Source organism: Prinia subflava, chromosome 24, assembly GCF_021018805.1.
Source record: "Prinia subflava isolate CZ2003 ecotype Zambia chromosome 24, Cam_Psub_1.2, whole genome shotgun sequence".
Lineage (NCBI taxonomy): Eukaryota > Metazoa > Chordata > Aves > Passeriformes > Cisticolidae > Prinia > Prinia subflava.
Genome location: NC_086270.1, coordinates 1,525,719 through 1,544,391, shown reverse-complemented (window position 1 = coordinate 1,544,391; position 18,673 = coordinate 1,525,719). Strand labels below are relative to the sequence as shown.

The 18,673-nt window shown below is 54.5% G+C and overlaps 1 protein-coding gene across 15 annotated transcripts in view; it reads left to right on the top strand.

Moving 5' to 3' along the window:
• MACF1 (microtubule actin crosslinking factor 1) overlaps window positions 1–18,673 on the top strand; it is a 145,181-nt gene that overhangs the window by 61,088 nt on the left and 65,420 nt on the right. For 10 of the 15 annotated variants that reach the window (XM_063418754.1, XM_063418743.1, XM_063418747.1 and 7 more), the window contains 14 exons: window positions 2,827–8,115; window positions 8,607–8,756; window positions 9,096–9,311; window positions 9,391–9,540; window positions 10,219–10,452; window positions 11,715–11,858; window positions 11,941–12,174; window positions 12,711–12,932; window positions 14,015–14,533; window positions 14,795–14,971; window positions 15,430–15,553; window positions 15,843–16,051; window positions 16,584–16,901; window positions 17,629–17,795. In XM_063418754.1, the coding sequence (XP_063274824.1) occupies window positions 2,827–8,115; window positions 8,607–8,756; window positions 9,096–9,311; window positions 9,391–9,540; window positions 10,219–10,452; window positions 11,715–11,858; window positions 11,941–12,174; window positions 12,711–12,932; window positions 14,015–14,533; window positions 14,795–14,971; window positions 15,430–15,553; window positions 15,843–16,051; window positions 16,584–16,901; window positions 17,629–17,795 (8,153 nt within the window). The remainder of the gene's footprint in view (window positions 1–2,826; window positions 8,116–8,606; window positions 8,757–9,095; window positions 9,312–9,390; window positions 9,541–10,218; window positions 10,453–11,714; window positions 11,859–11,940; window positions 12,175–12,710; window positions 12,933–14,014; window positions 14,534–14,794; window positions 14,972–15,429; window positions 15,554–15,842; window positions 16,052–16,583; window positions 16,902–17,628; window positions 17,796–18,673) is intronic. The other 5 variants (XM_063418751.1, XM_063418753.1, XM_063418752.1 and 2 more) reach the window with 2 other exon arrangements.

Here is an 18,673-nt window from a genome sequence, read left to right as displayed (position 1 = left end):
GCCCCTTTTTTTGGAGATCTGCCCCTTTTTTTGAGATCTGCCCCCTTTTTTGAGATCTGCCCCCTTTTTTTGAGATCTGCCCCTTTTTGGAGATCTGCCCCCTTTTTTTGGAGATCTGCCCCTTTTTTTGAGATCTGCCCCCGTTTTTGAGAGCTGCCCCCTTTTTTGGAGAGCTGCCCCCTTTTTTTGGAGAGCTGCCCCCTTTTTTTGGAGAGCTGCCCCCTTTTTTTGGAGATCTGCCCCCTTTTTTTTGAGATCTGCCCCCTTTTTTTGGAGATCTGCCCCCTTTTTTTGGAGATCTGCCCCTTTTTTTGGAGATCTTCCCCCTTTTTTTGGAGATCTTCCCCCTTTTTTTGGAGATCTTCCCCCTTTTTTTGGTGATCTTCCCCCTTTTTTTGGAGATCTTCCCCCTTTTTTGGAGATCTTCCCCCTTTTTTGGAGATCTTCCCCCTTTTTTGGAGATCTTCCCCCTTTTTTGGAGATCTTCCCCCTTTTTTGGAGATCTTCCCCCTTTTTTGGAGATCTTCCCCCTTTTTTGGAGATCTTCCCCCTTTTTTGGAGATCTTCCCCCTTTTTTGGAGATCTTCCCCCTTTTTTGGAGATCTTCCCCCTTTTTTGGAGATCTTCCCCCTTTTTTGGAGATCTTCCCCCTTTTTTGGAGATCTTCCCCCTTTTTTGGAGATCTTCCCCCTTTTTTGGAGATCTTCCCCCTTTTTTGGAGATCTTCCCCCTTTTTTTGGAGATCTTCCCCCTTTTTTTGGAGATCTGCCCCTTTTTTTGGAGATCTGCCCCTTTTTTTGGAGATCTGCCCCTTTTTTGGAGATCTGCCCCTTTTTTGGAGATCTGCCCCTTTTTTGGAGATCTGCCCCTTTTTTGGAGATCTGCCCCTTTTTGAGATCTGCCTGTCCAGCCTTCACCTAAATACTCAGTGTTTTGCTCCAAACTGGACTTTACAGCCTATTCCAGGTGTTTCAGAGCAGGAAATGATTTATTTTCTTGCCAGCCCTTTAACCCTTGTGCTGGCAGCAGAAAGGTGGACAAGTCATTCTGTTAAGCCACCACAGATTTGATGCAGCATCCCTGTGGAATGGATGCTTTTTTTTCCCTTTCCCTTTTCCTCCCTTTTGGGTCAGGAAAATGATTTTTAGAGCAAAACCCTTCTCCAGGGCTTGTTTTGGTGCAGCACGAGGATGTTTTGGGGCCAGAACAGTTTTCACTCACGCACTCAACAGAGCCCAGGCAGCAAAACAAGCGGGGCTTCACCTTAAATCCCCGTCTGCAAAACCATCCCTGCGGCTCTGCTGCGGAGCCGTTGCCTCACTGTAGAGGGAGCATGAAGAACTCTTTAACATTTGCTTGCTGGAAACATCCAACTGTCAGAAAGAAGTTACAAAAGACCGAAAAAAAAAAAAAAAAAAAGCAGAAGCAGAACGCGCTAAATTGAGCATGATGTGTCCCTGTATGGTTTTGTGTTTCATGTCAACTGTTTTTATGATTAACTGACATCCTTGCTTACAAGTTTAACTAACCCCTCCTGGGATTTAAACAAACAAAACACACAAAAGGGAAAAGAGGACGGACCTGTGTGTGGGGTTCTTTTTGCAAAACAAAAGTCGCATGCTGGACGCTAACCCCAAGCTTTACACTGTGTGTGATACGGCTGAACTGCTCCATAAGGCTCTGTCTTTAACTGCTCAAGGCACACCCTGCAAGTCGGTAAGTAAAAGCCTTTTACTCCCATCCATCTCCTTTTTTAGCTTTCTCTTTTGTTTTTCTCCCCCCTTTCCCTCTCTTCTCTGTCTTTCCACGCCTTGTTCATCTCTGAGTATGCACGGCAGGGTCTGGAGATGCTGGTGGAGAGCTGAGGTTGTCCCAGAATGTCCCTCCTGTCCCCACAGCAGGGTGTTGGAATATAAAAGGAATTCATTCCATAGTCCTGATTCCCTCCTTGCTGTCCCCACAGAAATCTTGGAGTGCTTGGGGCCAGCCTTACACCCAACCAGTGGCACTGGGAGAAACCCAAACATCCAAAGAGCCTTTGAACAAAGACACTTTTTATCACCTATTACCATCCCTGTGGGGATGGCAGCAAGAAAAGCCCCTCCAAAAAACACCACAAGAGTTGGTGTGGTCCCAGTCTGTCACTGGAACCTCTGTGTGGTCCCAGTCTGTCACTGGAACCTCCGTGTGGTCCCAGTCTGTCACTGGAACCTCCAAGTTGTTCCATTTCTCCCCTGGCCCTGTGTGAGGAGCAGCTTGGAGGTGCTGAGTGGGCAGAGCAGGGGCTGTGGGAGCTGTCCTGCTCCTGCCCTGCTGCATGGCTGGAGCTGCTCCATGGCTCTGAGGTGTTCCCCACCCATCCTGGCATTTGGGATTCACTTGGGAAGTGCAGGATTTTCAGCATGGAGGCTGCACTGGGAGAACTTCCCTTTACCCCAGAGTGGGGGGTGGTTTTGGGGGGGTTTTCTTCCCCATCAGTGCACAGTGGGATTTGTGTTGTCTTTACTTTTTAAAGCTGGAGGTGTTGGAGGGCTTTGTGGTGCTTGTTGGTCTCCTGCCCTCTTTTCTGTGGAGCATTAGGAATGATTCTGAATTTTGGTGCTTGCTGCTTTGCTGCATTGCTGGCGGTGGATATTGGAAGCATCTTGGTGCTGCCCTGGTGATGGAGTAGATTTCAAACACTTTAGGACTTTCTAGCCTGTTGGGGATTTTAAGTTTGTTTCTTTTTTTTTTTTTTTTTAACTGAGGCCTCCCTGAAACTCATTCAATGAGTGCTGGAAATGCTGGATTTTGATTTAATTCTTTTTCCTTCTCTTTCTGTTCCAGGGCAGCCAAGCCGTGGCAGGAGTCATCGATCTTGGCACTGTAGAAATCTTCCCTGTCTTTGGTGCCATGCAGAGAGGTCTGATAGATCAGGACACGGGCCTGGCCCTCTTGGAGGCCCAGGTGATCACCTCTGGCTTAGTTGTCCCACAGACCAGTGAGAAACTCTCCTTGGAGAAAGCTCTGGCGAGAAACATCATTGATCTCAGGGCATTCCAGGTGCTGCAGGAATTGAAGGAGGCTCTCCAGCAGGTGGAAGAAGTCAGAAGTGAGGGGAGGCAGCTCCTCCCCGTCACTGCCGTGGAACAGGGGAGGATCAGGGAGAATGTTGGGTTAAAGATCCTTGAGGCTGAACTCGCCACTGGGGGCTTCAAATTCCAGCAGGGCAGAATCAGCATGGAGACAGCAGTGCAAGAAAGGCTCCTTCCCCCCCAGCTTCACTCCAGGCTCGTGTCTCACCTGGAAACAGCCAAGGATCTGATTGACCCCAACACTGCTGAGAAAATCAATCTGCCCGAGCTCCTGGAGCGCTGCATCCTCCACCAAGAGACTGGGCTGAGGCTGCTCCCAGTCAGGCAGCTGGCGGGAGGGATGGTGAGCTTGAGCTCAGGCAGGGAGGTCAGCATCTTCCGTGCCCTCCAGGAGGGGCTGATGGACAGGGAGGTGACAGTCAGGCTGCTGGAAGGCCACCTCTTTGCTGGTGGCATTGTTGACCCCAGGACAGGGCACAGGCTGAGCGTGGAGGAGGCTGCCAGGCACGGTTTGCTGGACCAGGATTTGGCCTGCACGCTCCTGATCCGGCAGCTGCGGGCGGGAGGGATCATCGACACCACCACGGGGGAGAGGCTGACCCTGGATGGAGCCCTCAGGAAGGGGCTGGTGGCTCCAAGGACTGCGCTGCTGGTCCTGGAATCCCTGCGGGCCTTCGTGGGGCTGCTGTGGCCAGAGACAGGGGAGGTCATCCCGGTTGGAGATGCTTTGGAGCAGGGGATCCTCTCCACGGAGCTGATTCAGGAGGCTCTCAGCAAGAGGCAGCTCCTTCAGGGTGTTTTTGTACCAGAAACCACAGAGGTGTTGTCCTGGCAGAAGGCAGAGGAACAGGGCGTCCTGGAGAGGGAGGTGGTGAAGAAGCTGAAGGCAACAGCCATGCCTGATGTGGTGGCCAGCGTTGGCTCTCCAGGCAGGAGCAGGCACGGCCAGAGCTCCCCTGGGAGCCCCACAGAGCTCCAGGAGCCTCAGCTGAGGAATGACAATGAAAGGCTGATGTTCCACCTCGTGACCCACAGCTACATCAACATCCACGACGGGCAGAAGGTGCTCTTGGTGGATTCAGAGTTGAGCAGTCTCACCAAAGCTCTCATCCAAAGCCAAGAAAATGGATCCTGTGCACAGGGGCTGGAAGGCTTTGAGGAGACAGAGGCAGACACAGCCCCTGAAAGCAAACCTTGCGATGGTTTGGCTTTGCAGCTTCAATTTGCTCCTTCAAAAGGGGAAAGTGAGAAGATCCTGCCACCCAGAACTGCTTTGGAGAATGGGGAGGTGGTGATGGGAGCTGAAAGTCTCCTCCTGGAGGATGCAGAGGGTTTCCTGCATGTGGAAGAGCAGGAGCAGATTTCCACTGGACAGGAGACCATCAGGAGTGAAACTGGAGCTGAATCTGGAAGAGAACAGGTCACTTTTACAACCAAGGATAAACATCAGGTTAAATTATTGATACCAGAACCTCCCAGTGACCTTGAGAGTGGATTAATCAGAGAAACACAGGAAATGATGACTGAGGCAGAAGATGGAGTGGAAGGTTCTGAATATCAGAAGAGGGTGTTGGAAAGTGGGGCAGTGGCTGTGAAAAGCGAAATCTGCGTAACAATGGGTGTTCCAGAAAGTAGAGACAGACTGAAAATCACGGCAGAGAGGTCTCAGGGTGTGAGGGAACCTGAACGAGAGGCAGAAGACGTTAGAGAAGTTTGTTTGCTGAAGGAGGAGAGAGTTGAAAACGGCGTGCTGGGAGGAGAGGAGGTTGTGCTGCCTGCAGGTGGAGAGGCAGAGAGGCAGAGCAAGGACATGGAAAGAGTGTCAGAAGTGGAAGAAGGAGAGCAGGAAGAAGCATCAGGTGACAAGGAACCATCCCTGGCAGCCCCTGAGGAGCAGGAAGCAGAGGACACTTTGGAAAAGCTCCTGAGGCAGCTCCAAAGCGGTGGCATCGTCCACGAGCAGACGGGCAGGACGCTGCTGCTGGACCAGGCGGTGGCCGCCGGGGCCGTGTCCGGCCACGCGGCCGTGAAGCTCATGGAGAGGATGAAGATGTTCAGTGGCTTCTTTGACTCTCAGGTGTGCGAGCCCTTGAGCACCGAGGATGTGATTGAAGAGGGTCTGATGGATGAGGAGCTGCTCCAGAAGGTTCTGGTGCCCGACAAAGCCATAAGTGGTGTCCTCGACCCGGGCAACAACTTTGTCTACTCCATCAAGGACGCTGCTGCCGTTGGCCTTCTGGACAAGGAGACAGCCATGAGGATTTTGGAAGGGCAGGTGGTTACTGGGGGGATTGTGGACTTGAAACGTGGCAAAAAAGTGTCGGTGACTTTGGCTTCAAACCTGGGGCTCATAGAGCCAACGAGTCAGACAGAGCTGGTCAAGCTGGAGAAGGCTTCCAGGGGGAAAGGCGCTGATGAGGTGACCAGGCAGAAGCTCATTAATTTACAGGCTGAGACCAGTGGAATTGTGGATCCTGAAAGCAAACGGGCTTTGACTGTGGCAGAGTCTGTTGAAAAAGGGCTCCTGGAGAAGGAAAAAGCTTTTCAGCTCTTGACCAAGCAGGTGGCTGATGGAGGAATCATCCATCACGTGTCTGGGATGAGGCTTTCCGTGGACAACGCGATGAAACACGGTTTGATCAACCCAGATCTTTGCGAGGAGCTCAGGAAAGCTGAGAGTGTGGTCCTGCAGGATTTTGTCCATCCAGCCACAAAGGAGAAGCTGCCCTTGCCCCAGGCAGTGTCACTGGGGCTCATTAGCCCAGAATTCCAGAGGAAAGTGCAGGAAATCCAGGCTGAGAGCGGGAGCATTCTTGATCCAGCTTCTGGCCAGAGACTGGCGCTGTGTCAAGCGGTGCAGCAGGGCTTGGTGCCCCAGCAGGTGGTGGAGAAAGCCCTGTCCTCCTCAGAAATGAGGGAAGGCATCGTAGACCCCGAGACCTGCATGATCATTCCCTACTCGGAGTTCCTGAGGAAGTGCAAAATCGACGTCGGGTCCGGGCAGAGGTACCTGGAGGTCCAACCCTTCCAGGCCATCAGGGATGAGGTGACAGGGACCAAGCTGCCGTGTGCTGAGGCGGTGAGGCTGGGGAAGGTGGATCCCCTGCCCACCCTGAGGCTGCTGCAGGCACAGGCAGACAGTGGAGGGGTGGTGGAGGGCACTGTCAGCAAGAGGCTGTCCCTGAGGGCAGCTGTGGAGCAAGGGGTGCTGGACGAGGCCATGGCCAAAGTCATCGCCACCAACCAGCTCAGGGCAGGGGGAATTGTTGATGCCCCCAGTGGGAAAAGGTTGACTGTGAAGGAAGCTGTTGGAAAAGGATTGATTAGCCAAAAATTAGCTGCCGGTCTTCGGGATGTGCAAGTATCCAAAGAGAAAGTTGGTTCTGAGGTCTGCAAGGTAGAAAAAATGCAACTTTCACAGGAGAAAACAGAAAAATTGTCTCCAGAAGAGGAAGGTGTCATCCTCCCTGCCAGATCTGGTGGTGCTGAGCCCAAAGCTCAGCCTGAAGCTGTGAGCTATGACACAGCTCCAAGTGCAGCTGCAGCCACTGAGAAACCCCCCAAAACACGGACAGAAAGGGAATTAAAACCCCAGGAACCTTCAGAGGGTGGTGTCCATCCCCAAGATGAACATCATCATCTTCATCATCCCCAGGCAAAGGCTGAGGTGACTCCAGAGCACCCCTCAGTGTTGGGGACAGCACCTCTCCCTGAAGAGACAGCGGTGGCAGGAAAAAGAGATCCCAAAGGCAGCTCCCGAGTGGGAGCAGCCCGGGGGAAGGAATTGAGAGAAGGAGTGGATGGAGGGAAAGTAGAGAGTGGAGAGAAAGTAGAGAGCCTGGGCTTGGAGAAGGAGTTGTTGTTGTTGGGCACGGAGGTGCTTCACAGGGAGGAGGATGGTGAGGAGAGGAGGAGGAGGATGGAGTTTGTAAGTGCAGAGGGAGTTGAGGCAGGTGGAGAAGGTGCAGTGGTGGCTCCTGGGCAAGGAGGGAGAGTGGTCCAGGAGACAGCAGCAGCCCCGAGGGGATCTGTCAGTGTGGGCCCAGGGGAGGGAGGGATGGGTCCTGCAGAGCCTGGAGAACCTCCTGGTGTTCCTGTGGAGCCTGCAGGGGATGAGCTCGCAGGGAAAAAAGCTGCCAAGCACACAGAAAGAGAAACCTCTCACACAGAAAGAGAAACCTCTCACACAGAAAGAGAAACCTCTCACACAGAAAGAGAAACCTCTCACACAGAAAGAGAAACCTCTCACACAGAAAGAGAAACCTCTCACACTGAAAGAGAAACCTCTCACACTGAAGGTCCCACTGATCAGGAAAAAACAAGGGGAACTGAGCTAAAACCTACCCAGAAACAGAAAAGCAAGAAAAAGAGAGCAAAGCAGGGCAGCGTTCCAGGAGACAGCGCTCAGCCAGAGGAACCTTCTGCAGAAAAGCAGCTCCCTCCTTCTCCAATTTCCCATGAAATTCCAAGGAAAAAGGGTGAGGAGGAGCACTTTGTCTCCAGGTTTCCAGAGCAAAAACATGAATCCAGCATCGAGACTGCTGCTGGGTTGGCACGAGACACAGCCAAGCACAAGGGTGGAAAAGGAAAGAAAACAATTCCTGGGAAAGATCCAGAACACCCCGGAGAGGATCAGGTGTTCCCTGTGCTCCCCGAGCAAGGGGAGGCTCGAGAGGTGGTGAAAGGTGGCATCAAGGATTCCTTGGTGGCACAGGAGGACACCAGGGTAGGAACCACCCAGGATGTGCCCAGCACAGCCCCCGTGGCACAGGAGCTGCCCCAGGATTTAATAATCAGAGAGGAACCCACGGAAATTCAGGAAACCTCCGCAGCCCTGGAGCTTGGAGAGGAGAAACAGCACGAGCAAACAGCTGAGCTCAGAGCAGAACTGGGGGCTGCCCCTGCTCCCCCAAAATCCCAAGAAGAAACCCCCCAGGAGAGGAGCAAGCAGCCGGGTCAGGGTGATCGGGGTCTGCTCTTACCTGTGATCGTGGAGGGGGAGCTGCTGGAAACCTCGAGGGAATCTTCCAGACCAGCCCAGGTCAGTGAATATTTTTTTGCTATTTTGGCAATTTTTCTGAGCTATTTGTGGATGTTTGGTGTGAAATCTGTCTGGGATCCTGGGCACAGAGGACAGCTGAAGCATGAGGAGTGGATGTTGCAGTATCAGCTGCAGTGGATTTGGCAAAGGAGCTGGTGATGTACAACTGGAAAAGATCAGGGCTTAGTTGTGGCTCCTTTTGCTGGAGCATTACTGCTAAATGACTAATGAGCAGAACTCTTTTTTTTTTTGGCACTTTTGCTGCAACACCAAGAGATCTCTTGCCATTTATAAGCTTATGTTGGAAAAAGGACCATGTGTTTTATTTTTCCTGTAGTAAATCTTGCAGATAAGGCTGGCAAGTGGCAAGTCCATGAGCGGGAACAAGTTATTAACAAATTTCTCCCTGGGAACAAGAAAGAACTTTATATAACCCTTTGTCTCCTTTTCTGCCTAAGTTTGAAGCTTTGATTTCCTGTGTGATTCTGCAGATCAAGTTCAGCAAGAAGATGTGTCTGGAGCACGACCAGAGGCTGGTATCTTATCTCTCCATGCTCCGAGATATCGAGATGAGAATCAAACGGGTGCAGCCGGCGGAGCAGAATTTGGCAGCTCTGCACGACCTGAGGCAGCAAGCAGAGGTGAGAGAGGTTAACCCTAACCCTCTCCCCAGCTTCCTGCACAGCTCTTGCACCCCTCCCTGCTTCTGGGAGTTTTGTCTCAGGTTTAACAGGTTTTTATATCAAACCTCATCCCCTTCCTCCTGATCCTCCCTGCCCAGACAACAGCCTGAGCTTGGCTGACGTGAATTTTACAGCCTGGAGAGAGGCAGGAGGGTGCTGGCAGCTGAGCAGGGCTGGAGGGTGGTGATGAATCTTTCTAGGCTCAGTGTTTGGAGCTGCCTCTCCAAAGCCCCTGCTGGGTTTTGGCAGCAGGGAGGTGAAGTCACCCTGTCTGAGCCGCTGCTGTCTTTGTCTCAGGCTCTGGGCGCTGAGCTGCAGGAGCTGAGCTTCCCAGTGAATCAGGAGCTGGATGCTGTGCAGAGGATCGTGGCCAACCCCCCTGAAGAAGTCCCCGAGCAGTTACTGAAGGCTTTGGAGAAGGATGCCAAGAACCTCCAGAAGTCTCTGAGCTCTGCAAAGGAAGTCCTGCAGTCCCGGCTGCAAAACCTTCACGGGGCGGCAGAAGCTGAAAAGGTAGAGCTGGCAACTGCCCCCTGCTGCCCCACAGGCCTCCTCAAATTCCCCCTTTAAACGATGAATTTCTGCTTTTAAGGCTAAAATCCTGGCCCACCACGAGGCTCTTCAGGGCAGGCTGCAGGAGCTGCTGAGCTGGGTCTGTGGCACCACGGCGGCGCTGGGTGACAGCGACTTCCAGCAGGCCACCGATGCCACCAGCCTGAGCCTCTGCCTGCAGCACTACAAGGTAACCATGGCAATGCCCCTAATCCTGCAGGCTGCTGAACTTGCTGCCCTCTGCACAGAGGAGAAGCTTTTAATCCTGCTCCTCTCCCTACCGAGGGTTTACCCTGAGCTTGTGGCAGGAGCTGCTGTGCTGGGTGTTCTCCAGAGTCATTTATTTCTATCCTACACGGCCTGGTTTGGTTGTTTGAACATCCTGTGCAAGGGTGTGGTGGTGGCTGAGTGACCTGGGGACATTCCTGGCAGGCTGTTGAGGAGAGAGCTGCATCCTCTGGGAAGCTGCTCCATCACCTGTAGGAGGAGCCCATCTCCTTCTCCATCTCCTAGCTTTAAAGATTATTTCCAAATTTAGTGGTGGCACCTGGGCATGGAAATCAGGGGATTGAAGGCTTTGAGAGCTGGTGGTGGCACATGGAGTCACTGTGGCCAGGTCTGGGTCACCTTCAGACCCAAGGGCAGCCCTACACACATCCAAGAAACCTCTTGGTGTGGTGCCTCCAGCAGCTGGTGCAGAGGAAAGCTGGAAAATCCCTGTGGTGAGAGCTCTCAGCTCATGCTGAGTGTTGTTTTGGGAGAGTTTGGTGTTTCTGGTGTTTCCTGTGGCACCTACAGATGGGAACAGCACAGCACAGCCCTGGCTGCAGGCTCCTTTTACCCATTTTACCTTTTCTCTCCCGTTCAGGAGCTGAAGGAGCCCCTTGCTGACACCAAGGCTGAGCTGGACGCCGCTGCCTTCAGCATCCAGCTCCTGATCTCGGAGCACGCCCAGGATTTAACCCCCCAGCAGAGCAGGCAGCTGCTGAGGCTGCTCCACGAGCTGCAGAGAAACTTCAGGGACCTGTCAGAGCGTGTGACAGCGCGGCTGGAGGTGCTGCAGGTCTGTCTCCAGCAAGTGGAGCAGACGGAGCAGGTGAAGGTTGTGAGACATCTCCTCCCTTTGCTCGCTGAGGCGCTTCCCAGCCACAGGAACAGGAGCTGAGGCACCCCAAATTTGGGATTTCCCCTGCATGCCACTCCCAGTTCAGGAGTTCTCACTGCACATCATGAGCTTCCTCTGAAAGTCTTTCTTCTCCCAGCCAGGCAGAAAGTTGCTTTGCTCCCAAAACACGGAGCCCTGCCGAGGTCTGGGTAACAATTCTCTGCTAGATATGGAATTGTTTGGGGCTGGGTGGAATAAACCCTGTAATCACCCCCAGAACCCCTCTGCAGAGGGGCCACCACAGACACCCAGCAGTTTTAATGTCCCATTCCCACTGCACACGTTGCTGTCCCAGGGAAACAGCTGGCAAGGACAAAAACAAATCCTCAGGTCTCTGCTCAGCACCCACCACTGCATGGATCCTCTCGTCCAAGGCAGGATTAATGTGGTTTTTTATTAACCATTGCTCTCTGTAACTCTTGCCTGTCCTCTCTGGAGTGTGTGTGTGTATTAACCAGTTTGCTTTGCCTTTTCAGATTGAGTGTGCGCCCATCCTAACCCAGGAAGAACTCGCTTTGCAGCTGAAGAGCTCTTAAGAAGGCTCTTTCAATTTGCTTCTGTTGTTTTATCTTACGCCTGGGAGAAACAGGCACAGTGTTTTGCACAAGTTTGTTCATCACCTTGCTGAAATGCCCAGGGAAAAACCAAAAAACTTTTTATTCACCCCAGAGGGTGTCACAGGGACTCTCAGGTCACATCATGCTCAATTGCTCAAAATTGCTTCTGTGTTGTGCTCTGGCAGCAAAAAGAGGAGCTGGATCAGCTACAGAAACACTTTCCCTCTCCAGGGCTCTCTTTCCAACCCCAAATCATTTTTAAAAATCCCTTATTTGGGGTTGTCTGGGGCTCCACAGTGGCGCAGCCTGACCTGGGTGGTTGTTGCCTCTCACTCAGTGAGTTTCTGCTGCTCTTTTAATGTTTGTAAAGTGGAGTGGAAAAAAGCACAGGGACTCGTGGCTGAGTTTTTTTTGGGAGAGCAGTGCAGCTCCACCTCGGGTGGTGACAAAAGCGCCACCAGCTCAGCAGTGACGCAGGACAGGGAGCGCCCGGAGAGCCGCAAAGTTTTCTGTGCTGCATCCTCCCCTGCAGGAGCTGCTCCAGCTGTAACCTCACCTTGCCTTTCAGCAGCGTTGAGAGGAGGTGCAGGGCCCCTAGTGACTGTCCCCTGTGTCCCCCTGTCCCCTTTGCTGTGCCCGCAGACGCTGCAGGAGCAGCAGGCAGCCCGTGCACACAGCCTGGCCGAGCTGCGCCGCTGGCTGGGCCAGGCAGAGGACGCGCTGACAGAGCAGCAGAGAGCAGAAGGGGACCTGCCTGCCCTGCAGCAGAGGCAGAGCGATGTTAAGGTCAGTGATATTTAAAATTTGAGGGGGCAGAGGTGGGGAGGTTTCACCTGGCTGCAGCCTCACGGCGCCGTCCGCTGCGCAGGAGCTGCAGAGGAACATGCACAGCAGAGCCGCCTCCTTCGCCGGCGTCCTGAAGAGCACAGAGCAGTTCTTGGAGGAGAACAAGGCCAAGCTGGAGCCTGCAGAGCTGGCAGCGCTGCAGCAGGACCTGCAGCGGGCCAAGGAGCAGTACCAGTCCCTGCAGGAGAGGACAGAGGTGGCCCAGAAGGAGCTGGAGAGCGCCGTGAGCGCTGCAGTGCAGCAGGAGACTGAGAAGGTAACGGGCCAGGGCTGTGGAGCCTCCAGGGTTTGCTTGGAGGGGGCTGTGAGGTCCTGGCAGCCTTCTGGGTGATGCAGCACAGAGCAATCTGTGGTTCCTTCCTGGGTGTTCCTCAGGTGAGGTTTCCCCCAGGTATTTCTGTCCTGAAATGCCTCGGGAGTTGCAGCCAGGGATGAGCTGGTTGTGGAGGGAATGGGGGAGGAAAAGGTCCCTGATTCTGCTTTTGGGGTGACCCTGAATGGATGAGGATTGTCAGTCACATCCCAGCCCTTTTGGCATGGGAGCCCTGGGTTGTATCAGGATGAGAAATTCAATGTAGCAGCGAGGCTGAGTTTTTTCACAGCTTCTTTGCACCTTCCAGAGAGCCACAAAGGGTCTGAGAGTGTCTCAGGCATTTGCTGAGGCTGGGAAACTCCTCGGGTTTTCTTTTTATTTTTATTTTTTCCTGCTGATTTTGTCTCCCTCCCCCGTGCAGCAGTTTGCTGAACATGCAAGAACTGGGTCATTCTTATCTGGAGCCTTTGTGCTTTCAGGTGAAGGCTGCCAAAGAACTGGAGGAGAACAGCAATAAGATTGATTCCCTTTTGAACTGGATGGCATCGCTGGAGCAGAAGGGAGGGCTCCCGGAGTACAGACCACACCCTGTCAGCCAAGGGACAGAAGCAGGAAAAAGCCCTGGGGATGTCCCTGATGGGGACATTGTGGGAGCAGACAGAGCTGCAGAGAGCCTGGACCAGCAGTACGAGAGGCTGAAGGTCAGCACTGACACCTCACCCCACCCAAAACCTCCTGACCCTGGTGTCAGAGGGGTTTGGCCTCTGAAATCAGTGAAATTCCATGTGGGAGGCTCAGGAGGGCCCTGCCTGGCTCCCTGCAGGAGATGTGTGGTGGGTGTGTGTAATCAAGGTGTGATCAGGTCCAGAAGGTGCCCAGGATGGTCACTCTGCTGTGGGCACAGCTCCTGTAGCCCAACCTGGGCTGTTCCCAGTTTTCCCCACCCTGCTGGTGCTTTGTCACTGAACAATTAAAAAGTTTGGGTTGGAAAGGGCCTTGAAGGTCCTCCTGTTGTACTCCATGTGCAAGGACACCTTCCTCTAGACCAGGCTGCTCCAATCTTGAACCCTTCCAGGGATGGCACAGCCACGGCTGCTGGGGGACACAGGCTGTGTCACATGTGGGGTGTGTCCCTCTGGTCCAGGGGGGTTTGAGATGGGGGTGTCACATGGGCCACCAGGAACTGATGCCTTGGGAAGGCTGACCTGAAACAGAGACTGGGCAAAGCTGGAGAATAAAGCAGATATTTATTGGAAGGCCTTTAAGGATCCACCTTGGGCAGGACAAGAGCCTGGCCAGGGCTAGACCCAAGGTGGACCCAAAATGGTCACAAAAATGGTCCCAAAAATGGACCCAAAATGGTCCCAAAAATGGACCCAAAATGGTCCCAAAAATGGACCCAAAATGGGCACAAAAATGGACCCAAAATGGTCACAGAAATGGCTGTCTGGTCACAAGGTCTTACATTTTTATAAGTTTTGCTCCATCTGCATATTGGGGTTTAATTGTCCAATTCCAGCTGCAGGCTGTGAGGTCCCATCCTTCTTGTTCCTCCCTCCAGCCACCCTTATTTGTGCTTTTGGGCTGAAAGTTGTAACTGTTGTCCTTGGCCTTTAGCAGGAGAAGGATTTATTTCCTCTGCTCGCTCTGTGAAGGGAGATGACTTAATGTGAGCTCAGAGCTGCACCCCTGGGCAGCACAGACCCAAAAATACATGAAAGCTCCAACTTAAAGACACCGGGCACAGACCCTGAGCCCCGAGCCTCACTTTTTGCTCTTTCAGGTGCAGCACCAGGAGCTGCTGTCCCAGCAGCAGGACGTGATCCTGGCCACGCAGGCAGCCCAGGCGTTCCTGGACCGGCAGGGCCCGGGGCTGGCCGGGGATGAGCGGCGGCGGCTGCAGGAGCGGCTGCAGGAGCTCCGGGGCCGGTACCCGGCGGCGCTGGCGCGGGCGGAGGCGCGGCTGAAACGGGCGCAGCTCCTGCGGGAGGAGCTCCATAAATTCCTGAGGGACCACGGCGAGTTCCAGGCGTGGCTGGAGCAGGCGGAGCAGGAGCTGGAGGGGATGCGCCGGGGGGACGGCGGCGATCCCGCCGCGCTCCGGCGGCTGCTGCGGCGCCAGGGGAGCTTCTCGGAGGATGTGATCTCCCACAAGGGTGACCTGCGCTTTGTCACCATGTCGGGGCAGAAGTTTCTGGATGGGGACGCCGAGGGCGCCGAGCCGCAGCTGGAGATGTCCAGGAGCGTGGTGAGGAGCAAGCTGGAGGATGCCACGCAGAGATACACGGCGCTGCACTCCAAGGTAGGGGAAGGGCTGCACCCTGGGGGCTCTTCTCCTGTCCCAGCTGCTTGCCTGGACTCCCAGGACATTTATAAATTGTAGGACAAGGATTGTCTTCTTCAGGGTTTGGGCAACACCCTTGTCTTTCTGTTGGTCTGCTTGTAATTCACAGAGCCTGTGGCGAGATTGATTTTTTAAAATTGTTTTTTCCTTTCTTGCTGATTTCTGCGCCGTTTCCCACACTTGTGTGCATCCCCATCACCTCTCATTGCTCCTTTGCAGTGCTCCAAGCTGGGCTCCCACCTGAACACCCTGCTGGATCACTACCAGCAGTTCCAGGAGGTGGCAGAGTCTCTCAGGACGTGGCTGCAGGAGAGTGAGGCTGCCCTGGGGAAGCTGCTCTCGGAGACGGTGTCATCAGAGGTGGCCGTGCTGCAGAAGCAGCTGGACAGCACCAAGGTACAGGGACCCTGCGGGATTTCCTGGGAAGGGCTGGAGCCTGGAGGGGGATTTGGCTGCTCTGAGCAATCAGCAGCAGGGAGGAGCAGCGTTGTGGGGTTTTTTTTTTTGGTGGTTGAGGGCAAAGATGCACCTGTAGCAGGTTCTGGTGCTGCAGGTAAGGTGGGGTGAAACTTCTGGGAGAGGTGCTCAGGGTCAGGAGCAGGGGTTGGTGTCACAGAGGGACACAGAGGGGGACATTCCTCCCCCATGAGGGTGCCAGAGCACTGGGACAGCCCAAACCCTCTGATCCAGCCCTGCCTGCAGTGTGGGGGGAGATTTTTCCATCATTTCTCAACGATTTAGTGACAAAGTGCAGAGGATCCCTCAGAGGGTGGAAATGGAGCCCTGAGCTCCACGAGGGTGGGAATCCTGCCTGGGAGCCCTGTCTGATTTTGGATTGTCTTGTGTGAAAACAGCAACTGCAGGGAGACCTGGCTGAGCACCAGGTGCCAGTGGAGAAGCTCCAGAAAGGAGCTCGGACCCTGCTGGACATCCAAGGGGAGCCAGCCCCAGACCACGGCCACATTCGGGAAACAACAGGTACAGAGCAAAGCAGGGAGGGTTGGGTTGGGGAGAGTGAGAACAAGCCAGAGGGGGAAAAAATGAGTCACTTTTTGGGGAAATTTGGGGGTAATCACTTGGCAGTGCCTCCCCAGGGTTTGTGTTTGTGTGTGGGGAGGGATGTGGCTGCTTGTGTTGCGTCTCTGCTGAGTTTGGGGACAGGGATTTGTCATCACTGGGGGTTTTAGGGGAGCCAAAGGTGACCCTGGCTGCTCTCTGAGCACCTGGAGCTCCGTGCCCTGAGTGTCCTCTGTGCTGAACCCTGCAGATGCCATCGTGAGCTGCTTCCAGAGCCTCTCCCAGCAGCTGTCGGAGCGCTCGGACCTGCTGCAGAAATCCATTGCCCAGTCCCAGAGTGTCCAGGAGAGCCTGGAGAGCCTCCTCCAGTCGGTGGCTGAGATTGAGAAGAGCCTGGAGAAGGATCAGCCAGCCGTGCTCTCCTCTGCCTCCATCCAGGACTCGCTTGCCACGAGTGTGGTAAGGCTGGGCCCGGCTCCCTCAGCCCGAACACCCCAGAGCAGCACCTGCACCGTGCAGGGTTTAACTGCTGGGTTCTGAAAGCACCAAAAAAATACCCTAAAAAGGAATGTGAGCAGCACCTTTTTATTTTCATAGAATCACTGAGTGGTTTGGGTGGGAAGGAACCTTAAATTCCATCTAATTCCAATGCCCTGCCGTGGGCAGGGACATCTTCCACTGGACTGGGTTGCTCAGGGCTCTGTAAAATCTGGCCTTGGACATTTCCAGCTCCAGCATCTCTGGGCAAACTGTGCAAGGTCACAGACTCATTGAAAACCTCCTTTTTTCTTCGCTAACAAGATTTCAGACGCAGGGAAAAGCAGAGTGCATTGGGCAGGTCAGAAAGGCAAGGAAAACCGGGATATAAAACTATTTATTTCCCAACTCTGGTTATGCCAACCACCTTCTGCTGCTCCTGAGGGCAACCCGGTTAGTTGTGCTTGAAAACCTCCCTTTAAAAACCTTCCCTGTCCTGGTGTGCTCCCCACAGAAGCTGAAGCAGGACATTGCCCGGCAGAGGAGCTGCCTGGAGGCCACCCGTGAGATGGTGACGCGCTTCACCGAGGCCGCCGACAGCCCCGCGGCCTCCGCCCTGCAGGACAAGCTGGCCCAGGCCACGGAGCACTTTGGGAGGCTGTGCCAGCGGCAGCAGGAGCGGGAGGAATCCCTCAAGGGGCTCCTGCCCAAGGTGGAGCAGTACGAGCAGCTGTGGGAGAAGCTGCAGCAGTTCACGGAGAGCAGGACGCGGGCGCTGGCGGCGGGGAACCAGCCGGACCGCGACATCGCGCGCTTCTCCCAGCACATCCAGGTGAGCTGCCTGCACCTGAGGGAGGCTCCAGGCTGTCCCCAGCTGTGGGAGAAGGGGATGGCGTTTCCCAGGAGCCAGGCTGGTGTTCAGATAGGATCCAGGATTTTGGGATAGCAGGATTTTACCAATGAAAGACTCTGTGGGGTTAATACAGTGAAATGCCCCGTGCTGGCAGCGAGGGCAGTGCAGGATGTGACAGAGACCTCGGAGGTCTTAGAGCCAGAGAACCCTGGAATGGTTTGGGTTGGAAAGATCGTCTCATTCCAAGCCCCCTCTCAGGGACAGGGACACTTTCCACTGGACCAGGTTGCTCAGGGTTGCCTTGGACACTTTCAGGGGTGCTGTGGGCCGTGGTGGCTGTGCAGGATTCCTCCCTCTGGCATTCTGCCACAGGGGGAGCTTCATCCACAGCCTCAGAAATGCTGGAAGATGACAGGAAACCAGACACGTGTGCTGTGGGAGGGGTTATTTGGCTTGGTCCCCATCCCATCCCATCCCACCCCATCCCACCCCATCCCAGTCACCAGCTCTGGTGGGATTTGCCCCTGCAGCTGCTCCAAGTATTCGTTGAGCTGGAGGAGCAGGTGGCAGTGAGCTGTGCCCAACATTTGGCACTGGTGCCACGCGTGGCCCTGCCCACACAGGGTCTCTCCAGGACGTGGCACTGTCCAGTTCATGCCCTCTGCTGCTGGGGAACACGGTCAGCATCACCCTTTGCTGTTGGCAGGAGCTGAATTCGGAGATGAGGCAGCACCAGGAGGACCTGGCCACGCTGGAGCACCTGGCTGAGGAGCTGAGCTCCTGTGGCTTCGCCCCCGGCACCTTCCAGCAGCAGGAGAAGCTGCAGAGCCTGAAGAAAGATTTCCTGCAGCTACAAAAGGTGGCAAGAGACAGGTGAGTCCCAGGGAGGGGAGCTTGGGGATGGCTCCATGGTCCGAGCAAGACCTTGTGGAGATCTCCTTTCCAAAGAGGGGGGCACGAGCCAACTCTTCCTGCCACCCTCCTCCCACGCCAGGATCCTGAGGCAGCTCTGCTCCAGCTGACGCTTTAAAAAAAGCCTTGGCTGGGGGCGTTGTGAAAAATTCCTGGTGCTGCAGCGGGAGCCGGCGCTCTGCGCTCCCAGCTCCCGGCGTGGGGGCTGCCACAGCCCAGAGCATCCTGCTGGGTGCTGGCAGCCAGGGGACAGCAGAGCAGCCTGTCCCTGGAGTGTCCTGAAAATATAAAAAGGGGATAAAAAGGTTCAGAGCAACAGCAAGCCCAGGAGTCACACCCCTCTGGTATCTCCCAAATCCCCAGGGAAGGTCTAGGTGGGGTCAGTCTCTTTCTCCAGGACACAGCCTCAGGCTGCACCAAGGGAAATACAGGCTGGATATTAGGAAAAAGTTTTTTACAGGAAGGGTGATAAAGCACTGGAATGTTCTGCCCGGGGAGGTGGTGGAGTCACCATCCCTGGATGTGTTTAAAGAAAGATTGGATGTGGCTCTCAGTGCTGTGGTTTAGTTGAGGTGTTAGGGCTGGGTTGGACTTGATGATCTTGGAGGTCTCTTCCAACCCTGTCAATTCTGTGAATTCTGTCAATTCTGTGAATTCTGTCAATTCTGTGAAGGTGGTGGGGAAAAGCAGATGAGATTCCCAATAATCCCCAGTAATTCAGAGCTGTGCAGGCTGCTCCAGCTGCAGCCAGCAAGGAAAAGCCAGAGGGGCCCATGACTCCCATCCAGGGCTGCCTTGTTCCTCCAGGATCTGCTGGATGGATGGAGCTGTGGCCAGGG